Source organism: Capra hircus, chromosome 9, assembly GCF_001704415.2.
Source record: "Capra hircus breed San Clemente chromosome 9, ASM170441v1, whole genome shotgun sequence".
Taxonomy (NCBI): domain Eukaryota; kingdom Metazoa; phylum Chordata; class Mammalia; order Artiodactyla; family Bovidae; genus Capra; species Capra hircus.
The window spans coordinates 15268144-15293154 of record NC_030816.1 but is presented as its reverse complement, the minus strand read 5'-3'; the positions used below and the strand labels follow the sequence as shown (position 1 = coordinate 15293154).

General features: G+C 36.4%; 1 protein-coding gene across 32 annotated transcripts in view; it reads right to left on the bottom strand.

Annotated features, from left to right (window-relative positions):
* Positions 1-25011, bottom strand: part of TRDN (triadin) — a 407610-nt gene that overhangs the window by 61625 nt on the left and 320974 nt on the right. For 28 of the 32 annotated variants that reach the window (XM_018052961.1, XM_018052962.1, XM_018052966.1 and 25 more), the window contains 3 exons: positions 23821-23871; positions 18282-18332; positions 5822-5860 (listed from right to left, as the gene is read on the bottom strand). In XM_018052961.1, coding sequence (XP_017908450.1) covers positions 5822-5860; positions 18282-18332; positions 23821-23871 — 141 coding nt within the window. Of the gene's footprint in view, positions 1-5821; positions 5861-7722; positions 7800-18281; positions 18333-23820; positions 23872-25011 lie in introns of all 32 variants that reach the window. The other 4 variants (XR_001918516.1, XR_001918517.1, XR_001918515.1 and 1 more) reach the window with 1 other exon arrangement.

The following is a 25011-nucleotide window of genomic DNA, read 5'->3' as shown; positions in this document are numbered from 1 at the left end:
CTGAAAAAGAAGCTAGCTGTAAATAACTCAGACGTTTAAGTCAGTGTAACTGAATTCTAAGTCAATGAGTTCCCTTTTTTGAGACCAAAAAAAATAAATAAAGGGAATGTAAAGGATACTAAGTTCAATTTTTAAATAAAATGACGTGCAAGCAAATTAAGCATGTGAAAATGTTGACGAGGCAGTGAGAAATGCAGTAATAGAACTCTGAAGATTTTGTTTATGAATATTAATTTTCCTGATAAAAAATATTACATATGCAAATATTTTTGTTTTTAATTACATTACTACTTATAATTAATGCCTATTGCTTCCTGAAAAGAATATTTAGCTATTCTCCACTTACCTAATAAAATGCATGTCCTATTTGCTATCATTTTCAATGGGGGCGGGGGGTAAAACCAAAGAATTTAGTGCTTAATAATATGCGATCTTCCTGACCCAGGGATGAAACCCAGGTCTCCTGCTTTGCAGGCAGATTCCTGACCATCTGAGTCACGAGGGAAGCCCCATATGCCGTGTCAAAAATAAATAATTGCTACAATGTTGATTCAGTTTTAAAAAATGTTGTTATCTTTTGTTGTTGTTTTATTTTTAACTCTGTTGGTTAAATGTTGTAGTTTCTGCCAAATAAAATTTTTTTTTTCTTTTGATGAATAGAGATTATGAACATGGTCAGATATTATCTAAGGTTAGTATAATATGAAGAAAGGAAACTATGCCCTGTGTTTGGCAATGAACACATTAGCGGTCACCTTTCAGAAGAGATTATAGGACAAAAGAGTACTCAGCAGAAGCATCCTCACGGACATTCAGCTTTAATTTAATCTATCCTTTCAATGTTTTCTCAAAGCTGGGAGAGGGGGTATATTTTCTTCCTCACCAATAAGTTAATGCCCTCCACCTATATTGTGTATCCCAGCCCTTGATCTGGGACAGCTCGCTTGGAATTAATATCTCCCTCTGGATTTCATGCTCCTCCTCTCCCTAGAATGCTCCACCCTACCACAAATACGAAAATGACAAACACAGCTCATTGATTCCACCTGCTGGAATATAGTATTTTGCCTCCTTTTAACAGCAAACTCCTGAAAAAAAGTAGTTGGCTGTTCTACTTGCACTTATTACTGATAAATTCTCTTATTAATTCCTCTAAGCTGCTTGCTGCTTCCACCACTTTACTAAAAATGCTCTCTAGTGATGATCCAGATGGGTGGGGTGGGGGCAGGGTGGAAGGGAGGTCCACGAGGGAGCGATATGTATGTATGGTGTAGGTTGAGTCACTAAGTTATGTCTGACTCTTGCGACTCCGTGGACTGTAGCCTGCCAGAAATTCATGAGATTTCCCAGGCAAGAATACTGGAGTGGGTTGCCATTTCCTTCTCCAGGGAATCTTCCTGAACCAGGGATTGAACCTGGGTCTTCTGCATTGCAGGCAGATTTTTTACTGACTGAGCCACCAGGGAAACATAGCCAATTGATTTCACTGTACAGCAGAAACTAACACAACATTATAAAGCAATTATATGTCGATAAAAAAATAAAAATGCCTTCAAGGGCCGTAAAATGACAGATTTTTGTTAAATATAAGGGCTTTTCTCAGTTATCATGCCCCTTGACTTTCCTGTGACATTAAGACTATTGATTTTTCTATTGATGCTTTTTCTTGAAAGTGTCTGGCCTTTAGGATGCTGATACACTGTATCCCCATCTTCCAGGTAACACACTCTCCTTTTTGACCTGTTCTTTTTCTTTTCCAAGAATCTGCCCTTCATTCTTTTCTCTTTTCTCTCCAAGTTCCGGTTTCTTGAAGAAATCCTTATCAGCTTTGGCATCTAACTCCAAACCTCTGAACTTATGGATACATAGTGTGAGGAATCAAAGGGAAAGTTCCCTATTGCCCAGTGTCGCTAGTACCTCTCTCTCCCCGCAACCTGCATTTCCTCTGCGACTTCCACCTTCGATCACCTTCTCCAGCCTTTCAAGGTTGAGACCTTGGCGTTTTTGCTAGTGTCATCAGTTTCTAGCCTCTTCCTGTGAGACAGGTTGACACTTACTAAAGTAGTGATATTAATTACACTGTAGAGTGTGGTTGTGATTGTATATACGCAAATAATTGAAAGGGTGTATAACAAGATGTTATTAGCATTTTTCAATGAGTTGCTAGGTCCTGCGATTTTTAAAAACCTAATTCCTAATAATTTCACACAGAATATTAGTCATGGCCATAAAAAATATTTAAAGTAAATAAGTCACTTCCTTCTTGCTGCCTCTCTCTCCCTATCAATTTCACTTACCTTTACAATACTAGATTACTATCAAAGCTCTTGAGTTGAATTTATGATTCAAAATTCTTCATGTAGAATTTCACCCTGCATGGCATTATAAGACTTAGGATGCGACTCTCTTCTCATTCACCTTCTAACCATCCAGACTTTTCACCCTGGTTTCCTAAGTCCAGTTTTCTAGATTTCCAGAACCATGCTCACATGTCTATACATCACTGCTGCAGTCTTGTATCCTCTGTTCCTCTGTGGCCCCTGGAATCTCCTTTGGTTCTTGGTCCTCTTCTCACTGTCTTCTCAAGTCACGTTCATCCCTGCCTCTGACTAACTCCTGAATATAACTTCCATTTATAGAATCTGAATCAAATAGAAAACATCAACTCAATTTCTTATTAACAACTCTATCAGGTGGGTGTAATGATGTTTATTCAATAGATAAAATATTGAAACTCTGAAACATGAAGTAATTTAAGTCACATCCCTAGCAAATGGCAAGAGAGTAAAATTCATATTTTTCTTCTATAAAGTTGGCTTCCACCATGCTTTATACTCACCTTCCTAAAATCCCAGCTTAATCCATCATCTCTCTGAAGTTTCAATGATTAGCACAGACTATAGGAATGTCCCCTCTCTCTAAGCTCCTAGAGACTCTTCACTAATGTAACTAATTATCTGAAAGCCATCTTTCAATAGTTCATGTCTATGTCCTTGGTTAGACTCTCTTGGGATAGAAAACTTTGTTTCACCAAGCACAGTTCTTAACATATGGCAGTGATATTAGCATAATATATGTTGTTAATAAATTGTGAATTGATCATGTTTTATAATAAAATATGTCATTAGTTCTGATTTCTCTTTCCTTTTACGAAGATGAAGATAAACGTAATATAAAAAAAGACAAAAATATTTAATGTAAAGTACCTGATGCAAAGAACTGACTTCTTGGAAAAGACCCTAATGCTGGGAAAGATTGAAGGCAAGAGAAGGGGATGACAGAGGATGAGATGGTTGGATGGCATCACCGACTCGATGGACACGAGTTTGAGCAAGTTCAGGAGTTGCTAATGGACAGGGAAGCCTGGTGTGCTGCAGTCCATGGGATTGAATTTATAGTGCATATATTACTTTTTCCATTATATATCAAAAGTAAAATAAGCCATAAAATACAGTGTTGTTTATAAGAATGGGTGACATAATGCAACTTTTAACTGACCAGCAATTTTTCTCTGACACCAGTAAGCCTGCTAACAACAGGAGAGCAATTTTTATACATAGCTTTTCCTTTTTTTGTAAATATATCTAAAGCTCAATTATAACTTGTGATGTTAAGATTCAATGTATCATTTTGTCCTTATCATGCACTTTATTCACTGTTTAAAATTGCTAATTTTTCACTTATCATCCACAGAACACATACTTTCAGATTTTATGCTATGGCTTAGTCACTCATATAGTCTGTGGCCCTATCGACTATGGCCCACCAGACTCCTCTGTCCATGGGATTCTCCAGGCAAGAATACTGGAGGGGGCTGCCATTTCCCTCTCCAGGGGATCTTCCTGATGCAAGGATCAAACCGCGTCTCTTGTGTCTCTTGGCAGGTGGATTCTTTACCACTGGTGCCACCTTGGAAGCCCTTCAGATTTTATAAAGTCACTCAAATGATTATGTTCATTCATTAAAAATACAAAAACACTTAAACAATTCCTTTTGATATGTTGGCAGCACTTTTTGTACAAATGAAAACAATTCAGGTTAATATTTAACCTATACATGGAATGGTGAAGCAAGAATTACTTAAATGCATGCTAAAATGTGTAAAAATGTGCTCAAGTATATGCAAATATTTTAAAACCAATTATATGAATTTCTGGGCTGGATGAAGCACAAGTTGGAATCAAGACTGCAGGAAGAAATGTCAATATCCTCAGATATGCAGATGACTACCACCCTTTGGCAGAAAGTGAACAGCCTCTTGATTAAAGTAAAAGAGGAGAATGAAAAACCTGGCTTAAAACTCAACATTCAAGAAACTAAGATCGTGGTCCCATCGCTTCATGGCAAATAGATGGGGAAACAATGGAAACAGTGACAGAGTTTATTTTCCTGGGCTCCAAAATCACTGCAGATGGTGACTGCAGCCGTGAAGTTAAAAGATATGTGCTCCCTGGAAGAAAATTATGACAAACTAGACAGCATATTTAAAAAGCAGACATTACTTTGCCAACGAAGGTCCATCTAGTCAAAGTTATGGTTTTTCCAGTAGTCACATAAGGATGTGAGAGTTGGACCATAAAGAAAGCTGAGTGCCAAAGAATTGAAGCTTTTGAACTGTGGTATTAGGGAAGACTCTTGAGAGTCCCTTGGACTGAAAGGTCAAACCAGTCAACCCTAAAGGAAATCACTCCTGAATATTCATTGAAAGGACTGATACTGAAGCTGAAGCTCCAATACTTTGGCCACCTGAGGGGAAGAACCGACTCACTGGAAAAGACCCTGATGTTGGGAAAGATTGACTGCAGGAGAAGGGGACAACAGAGGATGAGATGGTTTGATGGCATCAGCGACTTGATGGACACGAGTTTGAGCAAGCTCCAGGAGTTGGTGATGGGCAGGGAAGCCTGGCATGCTTCAATTCATGGTGTCACAAAGAGTTGGACACGACTGAGTGACTGAACTGAACTGAACTGATATGAATGTCTGCATGTACACTGTATCAGTTTCACTGTAAGGAGAGATGTAGATATAACCTTCTTTAGCATATGTAGTAGATACAGGTGTATAGATATCTTCATAAACATCTTCACAGAGATATTTTATATCTTTATCTTCATATAGTATATAAAATATTTGGAATGGACTAGCCCTAGAAAGATTGTAATTAAAAGAAGTTTTCATCAGGAATTTTAGTGTTTTCTTCCTGTCCTTTATTCTATAAAGTTCCTTCTTCTAAGATCTGTCTTAAAAAATGACCAGCCAACCTCTTGTCTTCTTTTCTCACAAAAATTTTCAGGAAGTCTTTTTTAAAAGAATTCCTATTTTCAAATTAAAGGTCAGTAATACAATGGATTACCTCTCCTAAAATATGTGGATATTCAAATAGTAAGGGAGAAAATGATTGAACTTTTATGTTAAACCATATGAAACTACTGTTTTTTAGATGTTCAAGTGTAGGCGATTCCATAAGGTTCAACCAATTATAAGATTTAGGCATTTGTCACAATCTGGCTACATCCTCTGAAATTCAGATTGTCCCCTTAGCACTTATAAAACAGTATTCAGTTGCCCACTAGATAAATAAGGAACAGCATATGTCAACAGGTCCAATACTTGGACAAACAACTAAAATCTGCTACCAGAAAACAGAACCCGTATTAATTTTAGCATACATCTGTTTATTACTTATTACAATGAAAATATATGAAATATAAAAGTATTTTTCAATGTTTTCAGCCTTGGACAGCCTGATTGTAACACCAGCCTTGTTCATGATAAACAGAATATATATTAAAAGGTAAATCTTACAAGGTTTCCTTACCTGCTTTGGACATCTTTTCATCTTTTTTAATTTCAGGTTCTGGGGTAAAACAAACAAATTGGAAAAAAATAAGCATTTTTAAAAAGCAGTACTAAATGGAATAATAGGCAGGCTTTAATAGATTTTTCTCATTTGTTCTCAGTTTCAATTATAGTTTCACACTTTAAACAATATACAAAGGAATATGTATTTGAAATAAACTATAAAGTAACAAGCAAAAGTGCTTTGATTTAAATTTCTATTAAAAACTGAAAAGTTTTAATATACTAATCAAGAAATTTGGCATTCTGTCTTCAATAAGAACCATCTATTATGATTCATAAATTCTCTTAGCATTGCAGATAAGGAAATTAGCCAAAACTGCTCAGGAAAAAATATGTTGTAAGTTTTCCTAACTTGACCAATTTAAGCAATTTTCTATTTTTGAAAATATACATTGAATTCATGGAGCTCCATCTGGTGGTTAATTTAATCATTTCAAACTGGTATAATTATTGTTTTTACTAGTATTTGTTATTAATTTTATAAAATAAAAAATGGCTTAACTTTGGTACAATAATATGAACACATTAAAATATTGTCCTTTCTTACTGTCCTAGGACAATGCATTTGTCTAAAAACTCTGCATTCTAACTTAGTATAGGATAAATACAGTGTTTTGAGCTATCTTCATGACACTATCCCAACCACTGTAATAATTGCATATTTTCATATTTCCCAGTCCTTTCCCTTATTTAAACAATTTTGCCTTGGTCTCAGAGTTCTCCTTTGTTGGCATAAATTCTTCTTTTGATTAATGGAAGGGTTCTGGTACATTACAAATTTTTCCTCCTTTCAAACAGCAGAAAAACTGAGCTCGTGGTTGGGCTATTAGTATAAGTTTTGTGTCAGGCATAGTGCTAACTGGCTTTATTTAGGGCTTAACCTAATAGAGTCTATTTTCTAAAATTACATTAAAAAAAAAACCAACCTTGTTTGCTTAACTGCAGAATTGTCTGTAATACAGAATTACATAGCCATTGACACCCTACTTCCTGTAACACTTGAATGCACATCCTGTGAAAAGTGATTATCGGTACTGTTATTGCACATCCACACTCCCTGGCACGTATCTCTCTTTTTCAGTTAATACATTCATAAGCTGGGAAGAAATGGAGTTGCTTCGTTGTGGACAACTCTGCAATTCCATGGACTGTAGCTTACCAGGCTCCACTGTCCATGGAATTTTCCAGGCAAGACTACTGGAGTGGGTTGCCATTTCTTTCTCCAAAGGATCTTTCCGACCCAGGGATCAAACCTGGGTCTCCCACATTGCTGCTGCTGCTGCTGCTAAGTCGCTTCAGTCGTGTCTGACTCTGTGCGACCCCGTAGACAGCAGCCCACCAGGCTCTGCTGTCCTAGGGATTCTCCAGGCAAGAACACTGGAGTGGGTTGCAGCTTTACCCTCTGAGCCACCAGGGAATCTCACGCACTATTTTAATGTTTCCTATGTGCCTTAATGTTATATAAAGTTTTATTATACATTTTTTTAAATTAAATTTTTCTTTATTGTTTGTATACTGTCATTAGATTTTAAGTTTCATAAGAGCAAGAGCTGTGTCTTGTTTACTATTCAAATATCAACATTTGGTCAAATATCTAAAAGGTGGTGTTATGATCAATAAATATTGTTGAATGAATGACTGAACAAAACAAATACAGGCAAAGAAATATAGAGCAAAAATATATATAAAAGGACGAAATGCTCCCTCCTGTGTATCTGTAGTCCTAGAAGAAATTGATTAATCCCATGGTTCTAGGGTTAAAGAAAAATTCAGTGTCCTAGGATGGGGTCCATAGGCATTTTGTTCATCATGTAGAATTGTCTGTTTGAAAGTTTTTCTTCTCTCTTTTCTTCTCACCTGTTTTTCTCCCCTGTCAATCACATTGCCATTATAATCTTGAATCATTTTAGCCTTGATGCTTGTCAAAAGATATTCTATAAAAAATACAAGTCGTGGGGAATATTTTTATCAGCAATGTGCACAGTACAATCAGAACCAACTTCTACCTTGTTCATGAAATTTTATAATTTTATAATTATATAAATGTCTTATCATCATTCAACATGTACGGGGCTATGGACCCTCTCACGATGCTGGAACTACTGACTTTTGGTGTTATGTAAACACTAACAAGATAAACGCACAACTTAGGAATTCTTGGCAAGTGTGGAAAGAAGGCTCTTGGATGTATAATCTAGCTTTAATAGCAAGCTCATTTATTTAGTTTTGTTACCTTGGGCATAACTTAAAGTCTTGTCTCAATTTTGTCATTGCTGAAATGGAGAAAATAATGTGAAACTGATCAGAGAATTAAGAGTAGCATATAGAAAAAGCTTACTTATTTTAAAATTATGCTCATGAACTTAAATCGCAGCACCTCCCAAGGAAATTTTCTTTTGTTCTTACACAATTGGGATTTTACCCTTGAATATGCAAAGCAGGAATTGATAGGTGAGTATTTCTAAGGTGAACATCTCTTTTATTAGGCTACTTGGTCACTACGAACTCAGTGTCTTTGTTTTGTAGATGGCATTTTTACTGAAGCTTATCTTTGAGTCATATATAGATGCCTGTTCTTAGTCATATCAAAGTGATAACTAGATATATGTCATATACATAGACATATTTTATGTATATGTTATCATTGTTGTTCAGTCACTAAGCTGTGTCCAACTCTGCAAACCCATGGATTGCAGCACACCAGGCTTCTCTGTCCTTCACTATCTCCTAGAGTTTACTCAAACTCATATCCGTTAAGTCAGTGAAGCTATCTAAACATTTCACCCTCTGCCACCCTCTTTTCCTTTTGTCTTCAATCTTCCTCAGCATCAGGGTCTTTTCCAGTGAGTCAGCTCTATGTATACATTGTTCAGTTGCTCAGTTGTGTCCAACTGTTTGCAACCACATGGACCGCCAGGCTTCTCTGTCCTTTACCAACTCCCTAAGCGTGCTCAAACTCATGTCCATTGAGTCAGTGATGCCATCCAACCATCTCATTCTCTGTCATCCCCTTCTCCTCCTGCCTTCAATATTTCTCAGCATCAGGGTCTTTTCTAATGAATTGGCTCTTCGCATCATGTGGCCAAAGTATTAGAACTTCAGCTTCAGCATCAGCCCTTCCAGTGAATATTCAGGATTGATTTCCTTTCAGATTGACTGGTTTGATAAAAACAATATATATGTCTATAATAATGTGTGCTCAGTCGTGTCTGACTCTTTACAACCTTATGGACTGAGACCACTAGGCTCTGATGTCAATGGGATTTTCCAGGCAAGAATACTGGAATGGGTTGACATTTACTCCTGCACAGAATTGTCCCAACACAGGGATCAAACTCATGTCTACCCATGTCTCCTGCATTGAAGGCAGATTCTTTACAACTAGCCATTGGGAAATCCCTATATATCCATATACCAAAAGGTTTCACTGAAGTTTCAGGAAACTAAGGGCAGTGATTGATGCTGAAGATTGTAATCTGGAAGTTATAAAAAGAGAATAGGAACTTTAATTTTCACCCCATCTATACGGCTAAAACATTTTTACCATTATTATTATATAAGAAAAATATATGGTTTCCATAAACATTTTTCACATGAGCTCTTCTTTTGAGCTTCACACACAAGCACTGCAGAAACATGGAATCAAACAATCCCCAAGCTGAATAGTTGAAGCAGACAGGCTGCCAATTCGTATGTAGCACTGAGTTTTCCAGGCTGCTGATTTCATTTATGAAATGTAAATTGCTGGTGGGCCTGGGGAGGGGAGCTTCATTAATGATTTTTCGATGTCATCAACACTACATTCTCAAGTGCAGCAGGCCAACCAGATTTAAACATGCATATGCTTGAGTTTAATCATGTATACACATCAGTTCCCTGGTGGCTCAGATGATAAAGCGTCTGCCTACAATGCAAGAGACCCAGGTTCAATTCCTGGGTTGGGAAGATCTCCTGGAGAAGGAAATGGCAACCCATTCCAGTATTCTTGCCTGGAAAATTCCATGGACAGAGAAGCCTGGTAGTCTACAGTCCATGGGGTCGCAAAGAGTCGGACATGAATGAGCGATTTCACTTTCATGCTTGATTTTAAAAAAGGGCAGCAGTGGAAAACAACTTTGTTTAGGAGTCTCTGCTTTGTCTTTACAAATCAAAAAGAAAGTATAAATCCCAAGAATGTGCATTCTTTTTCAAATGTCTCCATTTTAAATACTTTGCAAGTTAGAAGCTGAATGCAACTACTCTTTCTTTTACCAATCTTTTTTTATCATTATCACACAACTATTTGCTTCTTCAACACATAGGAGCTTTATATGCGCAATAAAATATAATAATAATAATTCTTGGTTTTGCAACCAATGGTGTTTTGTATCTTCTACATGGCACTCAGTAAGTGTATTATATGCATTATCTAAAATTCATTTAAATAATGTTAAATATTCATGTAAATATTCATGTTAAATATTCATAAATATTTATTAGCTCTCTAACCACAGCAGAATACAAATTTCCTGAATCCTGGGATGATTTTCCGTTTTATTTGTTATATGATAGTGCCTAGATCAGTGCTTTGCACAGACTAGGAATCAATAAATATTTGTTGTATGAATGAACATACACACCTAATATAAACCTAATATTACACCCACTTTACAGATAATAATATTGAGGCCTACAGATAATAACATTGAAGCTTAATACTTGTCTATGTATGTACCCCCTAGTAAGTGGAAAAACTGGTCTCTGAATACTGATTTTTCCCAACTCCAAAATGTGAAGCATTTGTAAGCACACTGCTATGGGTTCCCCTGGTGGCTCAGACAGTAAAAAAATCTGCCTGCAAGGAAGGAGACCTGGATTCAATCCCTGGGTCAGGAAGATCTCCTGAAGATGGGAATGGCTTCCAGGATTCTTATCGGGAGAAAACCATGGGCAGACGAGCCTGGTGGGCTACAGTCTATGGGGTTGCAAAGATTTCGACACAACTTAGGGACTAACAAACACACAAGCACACTTTTATAACTACTGTTGATATAGATAGAATGAATGGTTTTAAATATCTTATACAAAAAAAAAAACTACCTAGAAAGCCACATATTACATCTTATAGGAACACATTACTAACAGAGTCATTAAGATTGTAATTGGCATGAACAGAAAAGCCACTGAGGTTTCTATTTTTTTCAGCCAGTCATTAAATAATGAATCATATAAACAATTTCCTAAATTAAGCTGGTTAAATTAGATAAATAGACTGACTATTGATAGAATATTGATAACTGTCTCACTCACTGCCAGAGTAGCAGTTAATATTTAGTGGCATGGAGAGACTTTACATTTAAAATCAAGTCACCAAATCCATTTGTATGAAATATATAAAGGAGCTTCCGTATTGTTTTCCTTAGTCAATTGTATGTCAGATTTGGTCTGAGGGAGTCTAGAAAGCCTGCTAGCACAGGAGGCAGGTCATGCTGCCAGGCATGAGTCCCAAATGTACCTCAGCTGACTGTGTGACCTGGGCAATTCACTCCTAGCGCTTCAATTTTCACATTAATGAAAAAAAGGATTGTTGTGAAAATTAGATTGAACACTACTTGTGAAGCACTTAGAACAAAGCAAACAGTGTATGTTAGTCTCTTTACTGATATTTGAAATGATTTTTCTTATATTTTTCTACCATAATGTTAAAGCATATTTAAATATAAATATATTTAAATAAAATAATTAGTTATATTAAATGAAGTTACAGTCATAAATTTCATCTAAATCCATGATTTTTGTATCTTTTGAGTAGTCATTTGCACTTTTTGATGAATATCTGTTACTACTGCAGTTACACACATATACACATTTACATTTCACTGTGGTCCTCACTGGGCTTCCCCTGTCATTCAAGTGGTTAAGATTCTGCCTACAATGCAGGAGCCGCAGGTGACACAGTTTCCATCCCTGGGTCAGGAAGATCTCCTGGAGGAAGAAATAGCAATCCACTCTAGTATTTTTGCCTGGAGAATCCCATGGGCAGAGGAGCCTGGCAGGCTTCAGTCCATGGGGTCGCAAAGAGTTGGACATGACTGAAGCGACCTAGCATGCACACGCACATGGTCCTCACTGTATTATTTAACAATAAATGTTTTGTAAAACACACACATACACACTTTCACATTTTCTTTTCTGCATGAGAGATAGAGCACTACTGTAACTCTAATCAGCTTCACTACAAGATTGCGGATTTGGAACAAACTTCAGTGAATCCATGTTTCTTCTTAACTATGTCTTAAGAGAAACTGTTGAAAACAAGAGACATATTTTAGTAGGTAGCATTTGATTTCATCTGCTGTGGATGCAAGATGTTGTAATCCAGGTAAATATAACTGTGGGAAAGACAAGCTCTGATTACCAAACAGTTTGACTGGGATCATCTTCAGTTCATAGACTTCCAAAAAGACAAAACTGCCCTGAGTTTGGATAAAGTCACAGAGAGAACCAACACCTACCAACTTCTACTCCACTTTTCATCTTATCTCTGTCTACATTTCTTTAATTCAATACTACATGGGCTATTTAAGTTTTTTCCTTTCTCTTATTTAACCACGTTCATATGTTTATGAAACCTCATGCATCTTCTATGCTCCTATTTTTCTTGCTTGAGTTTTTAAATCGGTGTTATCTTTGGTTGTAAACTGAGGAATCCTTTCATGCATAATAAAGGGGCAAGGTGATGGTGTTCTCAAGTAATTGCCCAATCTCATCCAAAGCAAGAGATCATTTGTTGCACTGCAGTTGGAGAAAAACCAACCAACCAAACAAAAAGTCCCTCAGTTTAAAACTTATTTCTCTATTTATTAACCAAATGATCTAATGCAAGGCATCTGAAAGGCTCGAAATTTTAAATTCCTAACCTTTTGAAATGGAAACAATGATAATTAGCTGATGTATCTGTGGCTGAAATTAGACTGAATAATTTAACTAATATTTCCTGAGCATTCATGTATGAACATATAACTCATAGATAGCCACTGATTGGATAAAAACTTTGGTATGCCTCACCTAAGACACCACTGGAGGCCACTTCACTTTTACTCTCTTCCAGCTCTCTTTACCAAGTATCCTGAGATCTTGGAGGGCAAGGATTGTTTCTTCTTCATTAGTGGAGTCTCATGACTAAGACATCCCAAGAATATTATACTATCACTCAAAAGTTGTTAAGAAACAAAACAATTTAAGGCATGGTTTATTTTCAAGAAAATAAAACTTATGTTTCAGTTTTAGATGGTTTAGATCGAAATATAAAGTAGAATCCTTGTGCCACTAATCAAAAATTTACATGGGTGGAAAAGACCATTAGAATGGACCCAGCAGACACACATCACTGGGGGACATTATCTTCAGATAACTATCTGGTAATTTCAGAGCTGCAGTTAGAATCTCAATCTACTGGGCACAGTGCTTTTTCCATAACATGTATGCACATATACACAAACACACCCCTACCACACCTATTTTCTCTCTGTATTTGTGCTGTGTCTGTCTCTCTCTCACCTCTCATTCCCATTATGTCAAGAGGAAAAGAAATTATGCTTTATAAGCTTCTATAGTTACAGTTCTAAAATAGCTTTAGTTTACAATACAAACACTTAATGCATGACTCAATGTTTATGCCTAAGTCCTGATTCGGCAACACTTCCTTGGCAAGATTCCCACAGGACTTCGGTGCTCACAAAGTAAGTTTGCTGAGTGGACATTAGTGTTTTTAGAAACACAAAATGAGCCAGAGGGCATTCTCTCTTTGCAGCACAGAATAAATGCATACATTTTCCCTGCCTCATTCTGCCATCATTTCATTTTTGTGATCCTTTGTCTTTTGTATATGCTGAATACAATGTACCATGTTCCTGATAATGCCACTCTATCTCTATCTAATCTTTTCTGTATCCCTTGCTATGTGCTATGTGTCACATTATTCTGCCTTTCCCTGAGACTTCCCAACATGAAGACTCTAGGTAAGAAATAATGTGAGGAGACTGAACATATTGTAGGTCGCATAGGTAATAGTCAGTATCAACAAGGTCCTGTGATGTTATCTGAAGATGGCAGGAGAGGTGGTCGGATTTATTTCAGGTAATGAGCCAGGTGACTTTAAACCATTCAAATGGTTCAGAAAATGGTGCAAAAATCACTTGCCAAATAAGTGGACATTCTTTTCTTTTTTCCCTTAACAAAAGAGAGTCACTTTTTCTTACTTCTATCTCTGAGCACCAGCATGCATTTTCTTTGTTGAAATGAGAATAATCAGTTACGTTAATAAAAGGTCAAAGGTCATAGGTATGGATTATCCTACATCCGGTTAAATACATAAAAATAATAGATGCCTGATACAAAAAAGAATACATTTAAAGCTTTTTAAAAAAGTGAACAAGAAAAATAAAAATGAATTAATAAATAAAAGCTATAATATTTAAAATTTTTTTCCTTCAAGGAGAGAAGCACATTAGAATATTTGCAGAAGGTGGCTTGGAGTGACAAGAAAAATGAACACACAGAGGAAAGTGAGTCATTCTTTTGAGGGCTTAAATGGAAAGAATACCAAGGAAGGACTATTGAAGCTTTACATTTATGATTGTCCATATATTCCACATACATATAGTTGAACATATATTATGTACATTACTTATTTGGAGGAAGGAAATAAAATTCACAGTACTTGGATACATTAATTTTGGAAAGCCAGTGATTACAGAAAAAATTCTGGCAGTCTCAACTACTTCGCTTACCAACACATAACCACTTTCCATTCATTCTATCAACTTGGCAGTCTGGCCTGATGGGCTTAACTGGAAAAGTGTTAGACTGTTAATTGCTGCTTAGAAAAAGAGTGCTACTGTTATTGGTACTATTCTTATCTTCAGGAAAGGAACTGTAAATAGTTTTTGTTCACATGTTTGGCAGAATTCAGCATGAAGCCTTCTGGTCCTAGACTTTTCTTCATTATGTTCTCATTGTTATTTGCTCTGTTCAAAGTTTTTATTTCTTCATGATTCAGTCTTGGCCACTGCATGCTTCTAGATATTGACTCATATCTTCTAGGTTATCCAACTTGTCGGCATATAATCATTCATGGTAGCCTTTTATGATCCTGTTTTTAATTTTTTGTGGCAAGAGTTATAACATCTCCTCTTTTACTCTCATTTTATTTTACTTGGTTCTTCATTTTTTTTTATTCTAGCCAAAGGTTTGTCATTTTTATTGATCTTTTCAAAAGACAACTCTTGATCTTTCTACTCTCTATTTTGTTTAAGTCTGCTCTAATCTTTTTTATTTCCTTCCTTCTGCTAACGTTAGGCTTAGTTTGTTCTTTTTTTCTCTAACACCTTGAAGTATGCAGTTAGGTTGTTTATTTGAAATCTTTCTATTTTTTAATGTACTTATTCTATGAACTTCTCTCTTAGAACTGCTTTTGATGCATTCTGTTAAGTTTTGGTATGTTGAGTTTTCATTTTCATTTTTCTGAAGATATTTTCTAATCTCCCTTTTAATTTTTCTTGGATCTACTGGATTTTTAAGAATATGTTGTTTAATTTCCATGTATCTGTGAATTTTACTATTTAAGTGTGCATGATATTATCATTATGTTTCATGCTTTTTGATTGGACATTAAATGAAGGCTTTCAATTATCCCTGGCAGGCTATGGTCCATGGGTCTCAAAGAGTCAGACATGACTGAGCAACTAACACATTCACACTTTCACTTTTATTATTTACAAAAGAAGATATGATAAGCTTTCAATCTAACAAGATTTCTTTTAAAATTAACTTATTTTTTAGTAAGAATTTTTTAAATTGTAGCTGTTCTAATGTATGTGAGAATTTACTGACTCCCTCTAAGGAAAGAAAGTCTAAGGTGACACCACCTCTCACAGGTGAAAGTGAAAGTCTTTGCATATAATGCTATTCTTTCTGTCAAAATGTCCAAGGACTGTCATTCACACTCAGCACCACATGCCGGAAACTTGGTTGCTTGGTAGCAAACAAATGATGACATCAAATGCAAAAAATTTCAAAGCACCAATAATATCTCAGTGTATTACTATAAGAGGTCATTGTTGCTTTAAATGGTAAAATAAAAAGATATTAAATATTCTCAAGCAGTTATTTGAAACATATAGTAATGTGGAAAGTTCAACATTAATGAAATGAGCATATAACTTAAAAAAAAATGTATCTTTTCCAAAATGCTGCCTTCCCCACCATCATTGTCTGTGATCATGCCCTGGGTGGAGCTACGCTGACCATCTGGGATAGGATGATGAAAAAACAATTCCCAGAACAATGAAAGCAGACAGGAAACTTTTAAACAGACATTTCCAGTGTTCAAGGACTCAAATTAGCACCATGTGTTTTTGTTGTTGTTTATTCACTGTTGTGCCTGACTCTCCTAAATTGTTTTTCATTTATATATTTTTATATTCCACACACATTTTTAGTGGGGAAAAATTTTGCATTTTGCTTTCTTAATAAAACGGTGGAAATTTATAATACTCCTGTCTGTTCCTCATTTTGTAATACTTATATCTTAGTTTGGAAAAAATTATAACATCACTGAATGATTAAATTACTTGATGGAATCAAATCTTTCAATTTAGATATTTATATAAACGTTTATTGAAATTGACAGTCAGATCATGAAAAAGAAATCTAGAGTTATTTTAAAGAAATAAATTATCTAAATACAAAGGAATGTCTTTAGTCTTCATAATTAATTCATTCTTCAAATAATACAATGTAACAACATTTTGCTGCCTGTTGAACATTTAACATAACATGTAAGAATTCTCCTGCAAGCAAAATATTTTAATTTACATATTATGCCAGAATAACTTGAAAGCATATATAGCACTAAAATAACTACTACATAGGGGACAATAAAAATAAAGTTTTGGATGTGATATTTTTCTAAAGTGAAACATAAAAGCCTTAATAGGTTTGGAATCATTATTGCTTTAAGTACTTTAAATTAAGTACGTTATGTGGGCTGAGAAAAAAAATATGCTGTGCTTTCTTGTTTCATTAAATAACAATTTTGGTTAATTTAAATTTAATTGAAAAATAAGAAAAAATATGACTTAAGGGTATGCTTTTTATACATTGCTACACTGACTAATGGAGTCTCTCCTCCATCCTTCATGTAACTCACTGAGTCTTCTGTCAGCTTCCCCTCCCACCGCACTTCCACATTGCCCTCAGCTCCAACACATGTTTATACAAGTTCATGGAAAGCTTTTTCTTTTAATAAAATTCCAATAATTTGGGATTTTTACACTAAGCCCTTGCATATTGGTCAGTAGTTCACACAGATTTCTCTTCAGGGTAAAGAAGAAACGGGCTCTATTTGAACATTCAATAGCACAGGTGTATTTCATGGTTTTACTGGTTCACTAATATGTTCATTTTAATGATAAGAAATATTAGACAATTTGGAGAATGATACCAGGCCCACAGAAGTTACAGGGATAATTAGAAACTAAATGTATTACATTGGACTTAACACATATACTTACATTTTAGGGAACGTAACTTGATGCATGGCATATCAGAATCCACATATCTATGAGCCTAGTATAATAGGAGGCCAGAGGGCCAATAAGAGCCCTTAGTAAGATCATAGTGCTTGATTGGGAGATCAGAGTTCTCATGCAGGTTCTGATGCAAATTATAATAACTTCAAAAACTTTCTAGACTATTTCAGTTTTATCCATCTATAGGGTGAAGATTTTGGACCTCATCCAAAAATCTTTAGAGTTTATCTCTAAGTGTCTCCCAGCTATAAAATTTGTTAGGATTTTACTGTATCTGAAATGAAAGAATGGCAAACTATCACTGAGAAATTTTAAGGACTTTTTTTGTATCTTAAATCTTTGCTTTCCATGGCCATTCCTAATAGGATTCACCTTAGGATATTTATAAAATATAGATGTTCTACTATAGACTCATAAAATCAGAACAGCATATGTATTTTTTTAATTGAAGTAAAGCTGATTTACAATGTTGTGCCAATCTCTGCTATATGGCAAATTGACTCAGTTTTACACATATTTACATTTTTTTTTTAATATAATTTTCCATCACGGATTATCTCAGGAGATTGGATGCAGTTCCCGGTGCTATCCAGTAGGAACTTGTTTTTTATACATTCTAAGCTTTCTCAGTATCTCCAACATGGCTACTCTTTCACGTGTTGTTTCATAGTACAATTTAAAATTTTACAATAGAGAATAAGTTCTTTTCCCTTTGCATCAAAACACAGAAGTTATACCTTTGAAAGTATAAAAAATTAATGAATAATATGTGGCTTTATTGCAAGTAACTGAATATGCAATAGGTGGATCAATGTGTTTTCACATTTCATTATAGAGTAATACCTTTTTCCTTTAGGGAAGCTGGAACCTTTACTTCTTTTTCCTTAATAGGCTCTGGAAAGAAACATTGAACACGTGTTTGAAACCAAGATCAAAATACTAACATACATACAGTGGAGTCAATAAGCTATCAGTAAGGTGAACCAAGGTGGAAATGATATGATGTTTTCTTTCAAAAATAATTTTAATAATAAAGAACAGTATACAGTACAACAAGCCATTTTCTAGTCATATTTTTTAAAATAAATGCAAATCGTAGAATGATGTACAATCTATGTATTCATTTAAGAGGATGAGTTTTCAGATGGCTAGGAACTTGCTTTGTCTGTGATTTTAAAAAAACACATGACTTCAGCATCTAGAAGCCTTCCAAAACTGTTATAATCAGCACTAACTTAGTTTACTTCTCTCAGGCTATGTTTCTTCAAAAAAAAAATAAACAATCAAATGGAAAACTCTGCATATATCATGTAAATGTGGTGTTTTAGTCATCAGACTCAAGTTAAACAGATTTCAAGAATAAGATCAAGATAAATACTGAGACAGTTTCATCTATGAGCTCCCAATGTCTTAAACATGGGGTCCTTAGTTAAAGCAAATCAAGTAAAACCCCACTTGTTCTACTAGGTTCAAATACAAAAAGATTCTGATCATATCATGGGTTCCAGAGAAATCTATGGGCAATACCTTGAACAACATCGAAAGTGAAAGTGGAGTCGCTCAGTCGTGTCTGACTCTTTGCAGCCCCATGGACTGTAGCCTACCAGGCTCCGCTGTCCATGGGATTTTCCAGGCAATAGTACTGGAGTGAGCTGCTATTTCCTTCTCCAGAGGATCTTCCTGACCCAGGGATCGAACCCGGGTCTCCTGCATTGTAGACAGACGCTTTACCGTCTGAGCCACCAGGGAAATCTGGTCTATGGTGTGGAATGAAAAAGATATGGTGGTGGTACTTGTAAATGAACATGCCACTCAAGCAACTCAGAATTCACTGAGTTGAGGTGAGTCTGGATCATTTCAAGAATGGATTTTGGGGTTCCATTGAAAAGGTTGTGTCCCTCAAAGCAAGATTTTCTCAGTACATAAACTATAGCCTTAAATATCCATAGGCTTGTAGAATTTTTTTAAATGGTTTTGGTGGAAAAGAAGTGTCCCTGTTGCTATTTATTGTGCTAAGAATAAATAGGATCAATTTTTTTCACATGTCAGCATGTGAAAATGAAATCAAGAGCCATGAATTGAATAAACACACTGAAAAGCTTCATTAAGTTTTTCTTTCAGGAAGAGGGTGGTAATATACTGTTTTGCATTTCCTGGCTAAACCAAAAGAATTAATGTGCTGTGAAATGAGAAGTGGTGATAGGGACAGATTCTTGGTGGGATGGGAGAATGCAATGCCTGGAACTTCAAAATTCAAAATCCAGCATGTTGATTTAAATGAATATCTGTATACAATTGTGTGAGATTAAAGTAGTTGTAAAGTATAAGACCTCAGAAGAGGGCCCATGGACTGCTTTGATTTTAAAGGAGAAAGAAAGAAGATGTAGAAAACAGACAGACTTTTTTAAAGTATCTGAAGGCCATAAAGCCATCACTGTAAATCTGGGGAAAGTCCTCAGAAAATAGAAATTATTTTTATCTCCAAGTTGCTAACAGGAAGATGCCTTTGCCGCCATGCTGGGTCATCTGCACTGACTTTCCTTCATCTCATATCTTCTGCGTGTCCTTTTTGACTTCAAGGGACTTTGACTTGATTTAAGAAGTCTGTAGGGTGGCTTGAGCCTAACTACCCAAGGATGCCAAAGCTGACCAAAAATGGGAGACAGGGTTATACGGGAACTCTTCACTTTTGTGTTAGGAAGAATAAATATATCATTGGTTTGGGTCAGCTATTTACACATTTTTTCAACTTAACTGTCTCGGTTGTCAGGAGCAAAGCACTGGAGAGCACATTTCTGTATGTGTGTTGTTTGTATAAACATGGTCGTTTCTTTACATTTAACCAAGAGCCTACAGGAAGTCTTAGGAATCTTCATTATCAGGATCTAGAACATATTTAAAGGTGCTGGGATATAACTTGGAATTCTCAAAATAATCTGGCAGGGAGGTGGTGATGTAGAAAAGTTCACAAAGAAACAGGAAAATCATTCTAGGTTTTCCATTCCCCTACCCTGCTCCCAGAGCCAAAGGCAATAAGGAACTTGGGTGAGAATTCATGATGAATAAATCACTGGGGATCGAGGCAAAGTCATCAGAAAACTTACCGTACCCTTAGTGGTAGCTTTTGTTTGGTGAGTGGGAACAGCCAAGAAAAAGTATGGTGAAGAAGACAAATAGAAGTTGGGGGAAATCTCAGGCGCACGGTACTGGGTATCAGAATATGAAAGAAGATAAGCTCTGCTGAGAATTTCCTGGCATTAGATCCAAACATACACTAGCCTGAGTCACAAAACTAGTCAGTAATTCTAACGTCCATCATATTACACCAATACCAGAGGCACCTGCGGGTGCTATTACTGCATTCTCAATAGAAGAGAAAGAATTCATCTCCTTGTTGCCTGGTTACAGTTTGGTTTGCAGTTCCTTGGACCATCGGTGAATCCCACAACCTCAGATATATCAGACCAGTTGTAAGAAGCAAGTTGCAAGAGGATAGGGTGAATGTCAGAAGGACTACAACAGGAGTGTCTGATTTCTGGGTGGTCAGGGCCACTTAAGCAGGGCTCTGCCCACATGAGTATGTAGAGAAGACTTACTATCCCAGAGAGTCAGTAGCTGAATCAGCAGCAAAAGCCAACAAGATGTGTCTTTCTCTGTCCTTTTCTTTGTAATGATCACCTCCAGCCCTCTCTATATGTCCTTAAATACACAAGCCTGAGGATGTTCCCTGGGCTTCCCTCATGGCTCAGATGGTAAAGAACCTGCCTATAATGCAGGGGTCCCAGGACTAATCCCTAGGTTGGGAAGATTCCCTGGAGGAGGGCACAGCAACCCACTTCAGTATTCTTGCCTGAAGAATCCCATGGACAGAGGAGCCTAATGGGCTGCAGTCCATGGGACAGCAAAGAGTTGGACACAACTGAGCGACTAACACACTGATGTTTCTCTAAATGCCTAATTTACTCACGGTTGTCATATTTCCAGTAAATGTGGCCCTAAATGATTTCTGTGTAAAAATCTGGTTTTAGAAATGCAGCATTGTTTCAATATGGGTTTCCTAATATGTACATACAGGTGGAAACTATAGGAGACTGGCTAAGGTAGGCAACCTTTGGGCTGCTCCATGAAATAAGTAGCTATGCGGCAAGTAGAATTGCTGCACTCTGACTCTGCCACAGCTCAGCAGCAGGTTTCAAAAACTGGTTCCAGAAACAATAACACTGCAGAGGTTAAGGTTACTGAAATTGTACGGGTAATACACCATTTTCTCTGATTTTTCTATGTAAAGAAAATTATATTCAGAAACTAAAGGAAAAGTGACAATAAAATCCCTCTAAAATAGCACTCAGCTTGTATGTAACAAAGATATTCAAGGGCATCAACACAGCTTGAATTTAAAAAGAGGTTCATTTAAAATATGATTAAATCAATAATCATATGTAATAGACTTTAATATACATCATTTTATAGTGACCATGAGGACATCTTACAAATAGTAGAGAATTTAACACTGAGGAAAAAGTGTTCCTTCGGAAACTGTCTGCAATTGTACGTTAGCAACAACAACAACAGTAATAGAAATTACAAGAGCCTACTTCGTAAAGTGGTCAGTGTGGATTTAAATTGTCCCAGATAATGTTTTCCGGGACAGATGTTTACAACTACCATTTCCAAGTAGTTTAGGCTGCAGCAGAAGTGAAGTCTTTAAGTAATAATTGAAAATTTTTATAATCGTCATTGCTTGAAAGATAGTGTTAGAGTTAAGACCCAACTTTTCTGTTGAGTTGTTTTCATAGCAAACGATAATATATGGTCTAAGTATTCTTGTGACATATATGCTCAAGAAAATAAGTCTATTTCATACTATACTGGAAGGAGAAAGGTTTAGATTCTGCATCTATATATGGATTTTCCTGGTGGTGTGTTTCAATAATACTTTTAGTTTCCATACAAACAAGGACACTGTTTTCGTAAATTGCCAGATAAAATGATAGTGGAGGTGAGGAGGAGTCTCTCTCTCTGAGAACAAGTAATCACTGGTGAAAAGTGGACTGAGCTCTTCTGCGGGAATTAAGGGGAGTCACCCAATAGTCAAAGGACTACGAGCATACTTTTCCACGTTGTATAGACCTTTGTCTATGTCAAATAGACTTTCAAGAATAGGTAATGAGCTCTACACTCAAAGCAAAGGTGCTTTGAAGAATACTAAAAAAAAAAAAAAAAGAGCCTTTGTTAAAGGATTAGACAATATCTGTGTTAAAATGGAATAAAGGGTTATTAAATCCAGCAGACTTGACTCTGATTCTTGCCTTTGCTTCCCACCCACAGTGTGACATTGAGTAATTTAAATTACATATACCTCGGCTTCCTTCCTTGTTTACTGAAAAGTAGATATCAAGCACAGTTTGCAGAAACAAAATATATAAAGTAGAATTCAATGGGCCTGGAAAAGAGCAGATGCCCTGCTTCTGTACTTCTCCCAAATAATCCTCACACCTTTGTCTGGATAACTCCTCTCCCTTCGTACTTGAATTTAATATAACTTCTTCAGGAAAGCCTTCTCTAATTCCTCAGACTTGGCTATGACCTCAATAGAAAAGACCTGACGTTTTATGTGACCCTGTTCTTAGAAAGAGTCCTGGAATTTGGATGGATTGAGAGAAAAGTCAATCCATTCAAGAGACTGAAGTCGAAAATTAAAAAAAAAGAATGTTATGCTCTTCCATAGCAATAAGGAACCTGACCAGACTAAAGCAGACAGGACATGACTGCTGCTGCTGCTGCTGCTGCTAAGTCACTTCAGTTGTGGCCGACTCTGTGCGACCCCACAGATGGCAGCCCACCAGGCCCCCCCGTCCCTGGGATTCTCCAGGCAAGAACACTGGAGTGGGTTGCCATTTCCTTCTCCAATGCATGAAAGTCTGAAAATAGCAGAATTCAGAATTTCAATTCCCAAGACTTTCTCCCTATTCCTAGCTTTGCCATCTTTGTTTTGCCAATGATTAGCAAATGCTTGGAAAGATGATGCAGTAAATACATATTTAATGAATGGATAGAAAGAAGAGAACCAGAGGGCATGGAAGCAAGTCCTCCTTATATCCTTTACTTTCATTTTAACATTTTTCTTTTACCCTTTCATTCTTAATTTCTTTTTTCATCTTTTTTCCTTTCTTTCAGAAATTATAATAAAAGCACTTTTAGATCATGGTGAACAGAAAGTAAGTATTTAAGGGACAGGCAAATAAACAAAAGTTTTCAAATATATGAGTGTCATGTGCAATTCTGACCCACAAATCTGCAAGGAGATGACTGACGTACTGTGGACACATTCAGATACTTTTGGTAATAAGTTTCCAGTGTTATGTTAAACTGACTCTATTACCTTTATCCTTCAGAACTGAAGAAGTCTTCCCAGATTTTTCTTTTCTAATTTCTGCAAGAAGAATCATGAGGAGAAAAGGTTACAAGGAATAATAGAGGAAAATGACAAGTTCTTCACATTATGTTTACTGAGGCATAAAGAACCTAGGGGCTCTGCATTGATATTCCAGATAGAGGTTTCTACTGGGATAAATTGCCTGTAACATAAAGAACTAAGTATGCATAAGATAGAAAATAAGCCCACAAATTATTATAAGGGGCAGATTATGGTACATAGAAAAATATACAAATACAATTCTATGGGCTTCGGAGAAAGAAGATACGCTAAGAATAGCAGCTAATATTGTCTACTTACTATGTATCACAGGGAATGCTCTCTACTATTTAGTCACACAGTGTTCACAATAACCCTAAAAGTTACGTAGGTTCAGTTATTACCCCTGCTTTTCACATAAAGGGATTAAATAATGTTCCCAAGGTCATGTAGCTCTCATTAATAAATGGGAAATATGAGATTTGAACTAAATGTCTCTTTGAACTCAAACAAAAAAATATTGGCTCTGGTAGCTCAATGATGGAATCAGGAAAGGCTCTGGCAGGGGGCACTGAATAAGATCTTGAGAGATGGCAAGGAATTAGACCAAGAGCCACAGAGCTGAAAGGACATTTTAGGACAGAAGAGAGAATGGGGAGGCGTGGGCTGGACCGTCTGTCAGTTTGGCTGAGTCACTTGTAATCAACAGAATAGAGTGGAAGTGTTGCTGTGTGAATTCCTAAGCTAAATCAGGATAAACCATGTGGTTTCTATCTGCTTCTGCTTCTCTAGGGGTGCTAGCTCTGGGGGAAGCTGGCTGCCATGTGAATACTCCAGCCGACACCGCCCGGCTGGCAACACTACATACAAGCAATCCAGTTCAGCAGCCCCAGCTGAGCTCCCAGCCACAAGCTAGCATCAACTGCCAGCCAGCTGAGCAGGCCATCCTGGACATCCAGAAGTCAAATTACTTTAGATGTCCACAGTCCAAGCTTATAACTGACTGTAATCACAGGAGATACCCAAGTGAAAAACTGCTCAGTTGATCCCTCCTGAACTTCTTGATCCTCTGAATCATGAGGAAAGTTAAATCAGCTGTCTTATATCACTAAGTTTTGAAGTGGTCTGTACATAGAAACAGTATGTGAAACAGCCAAT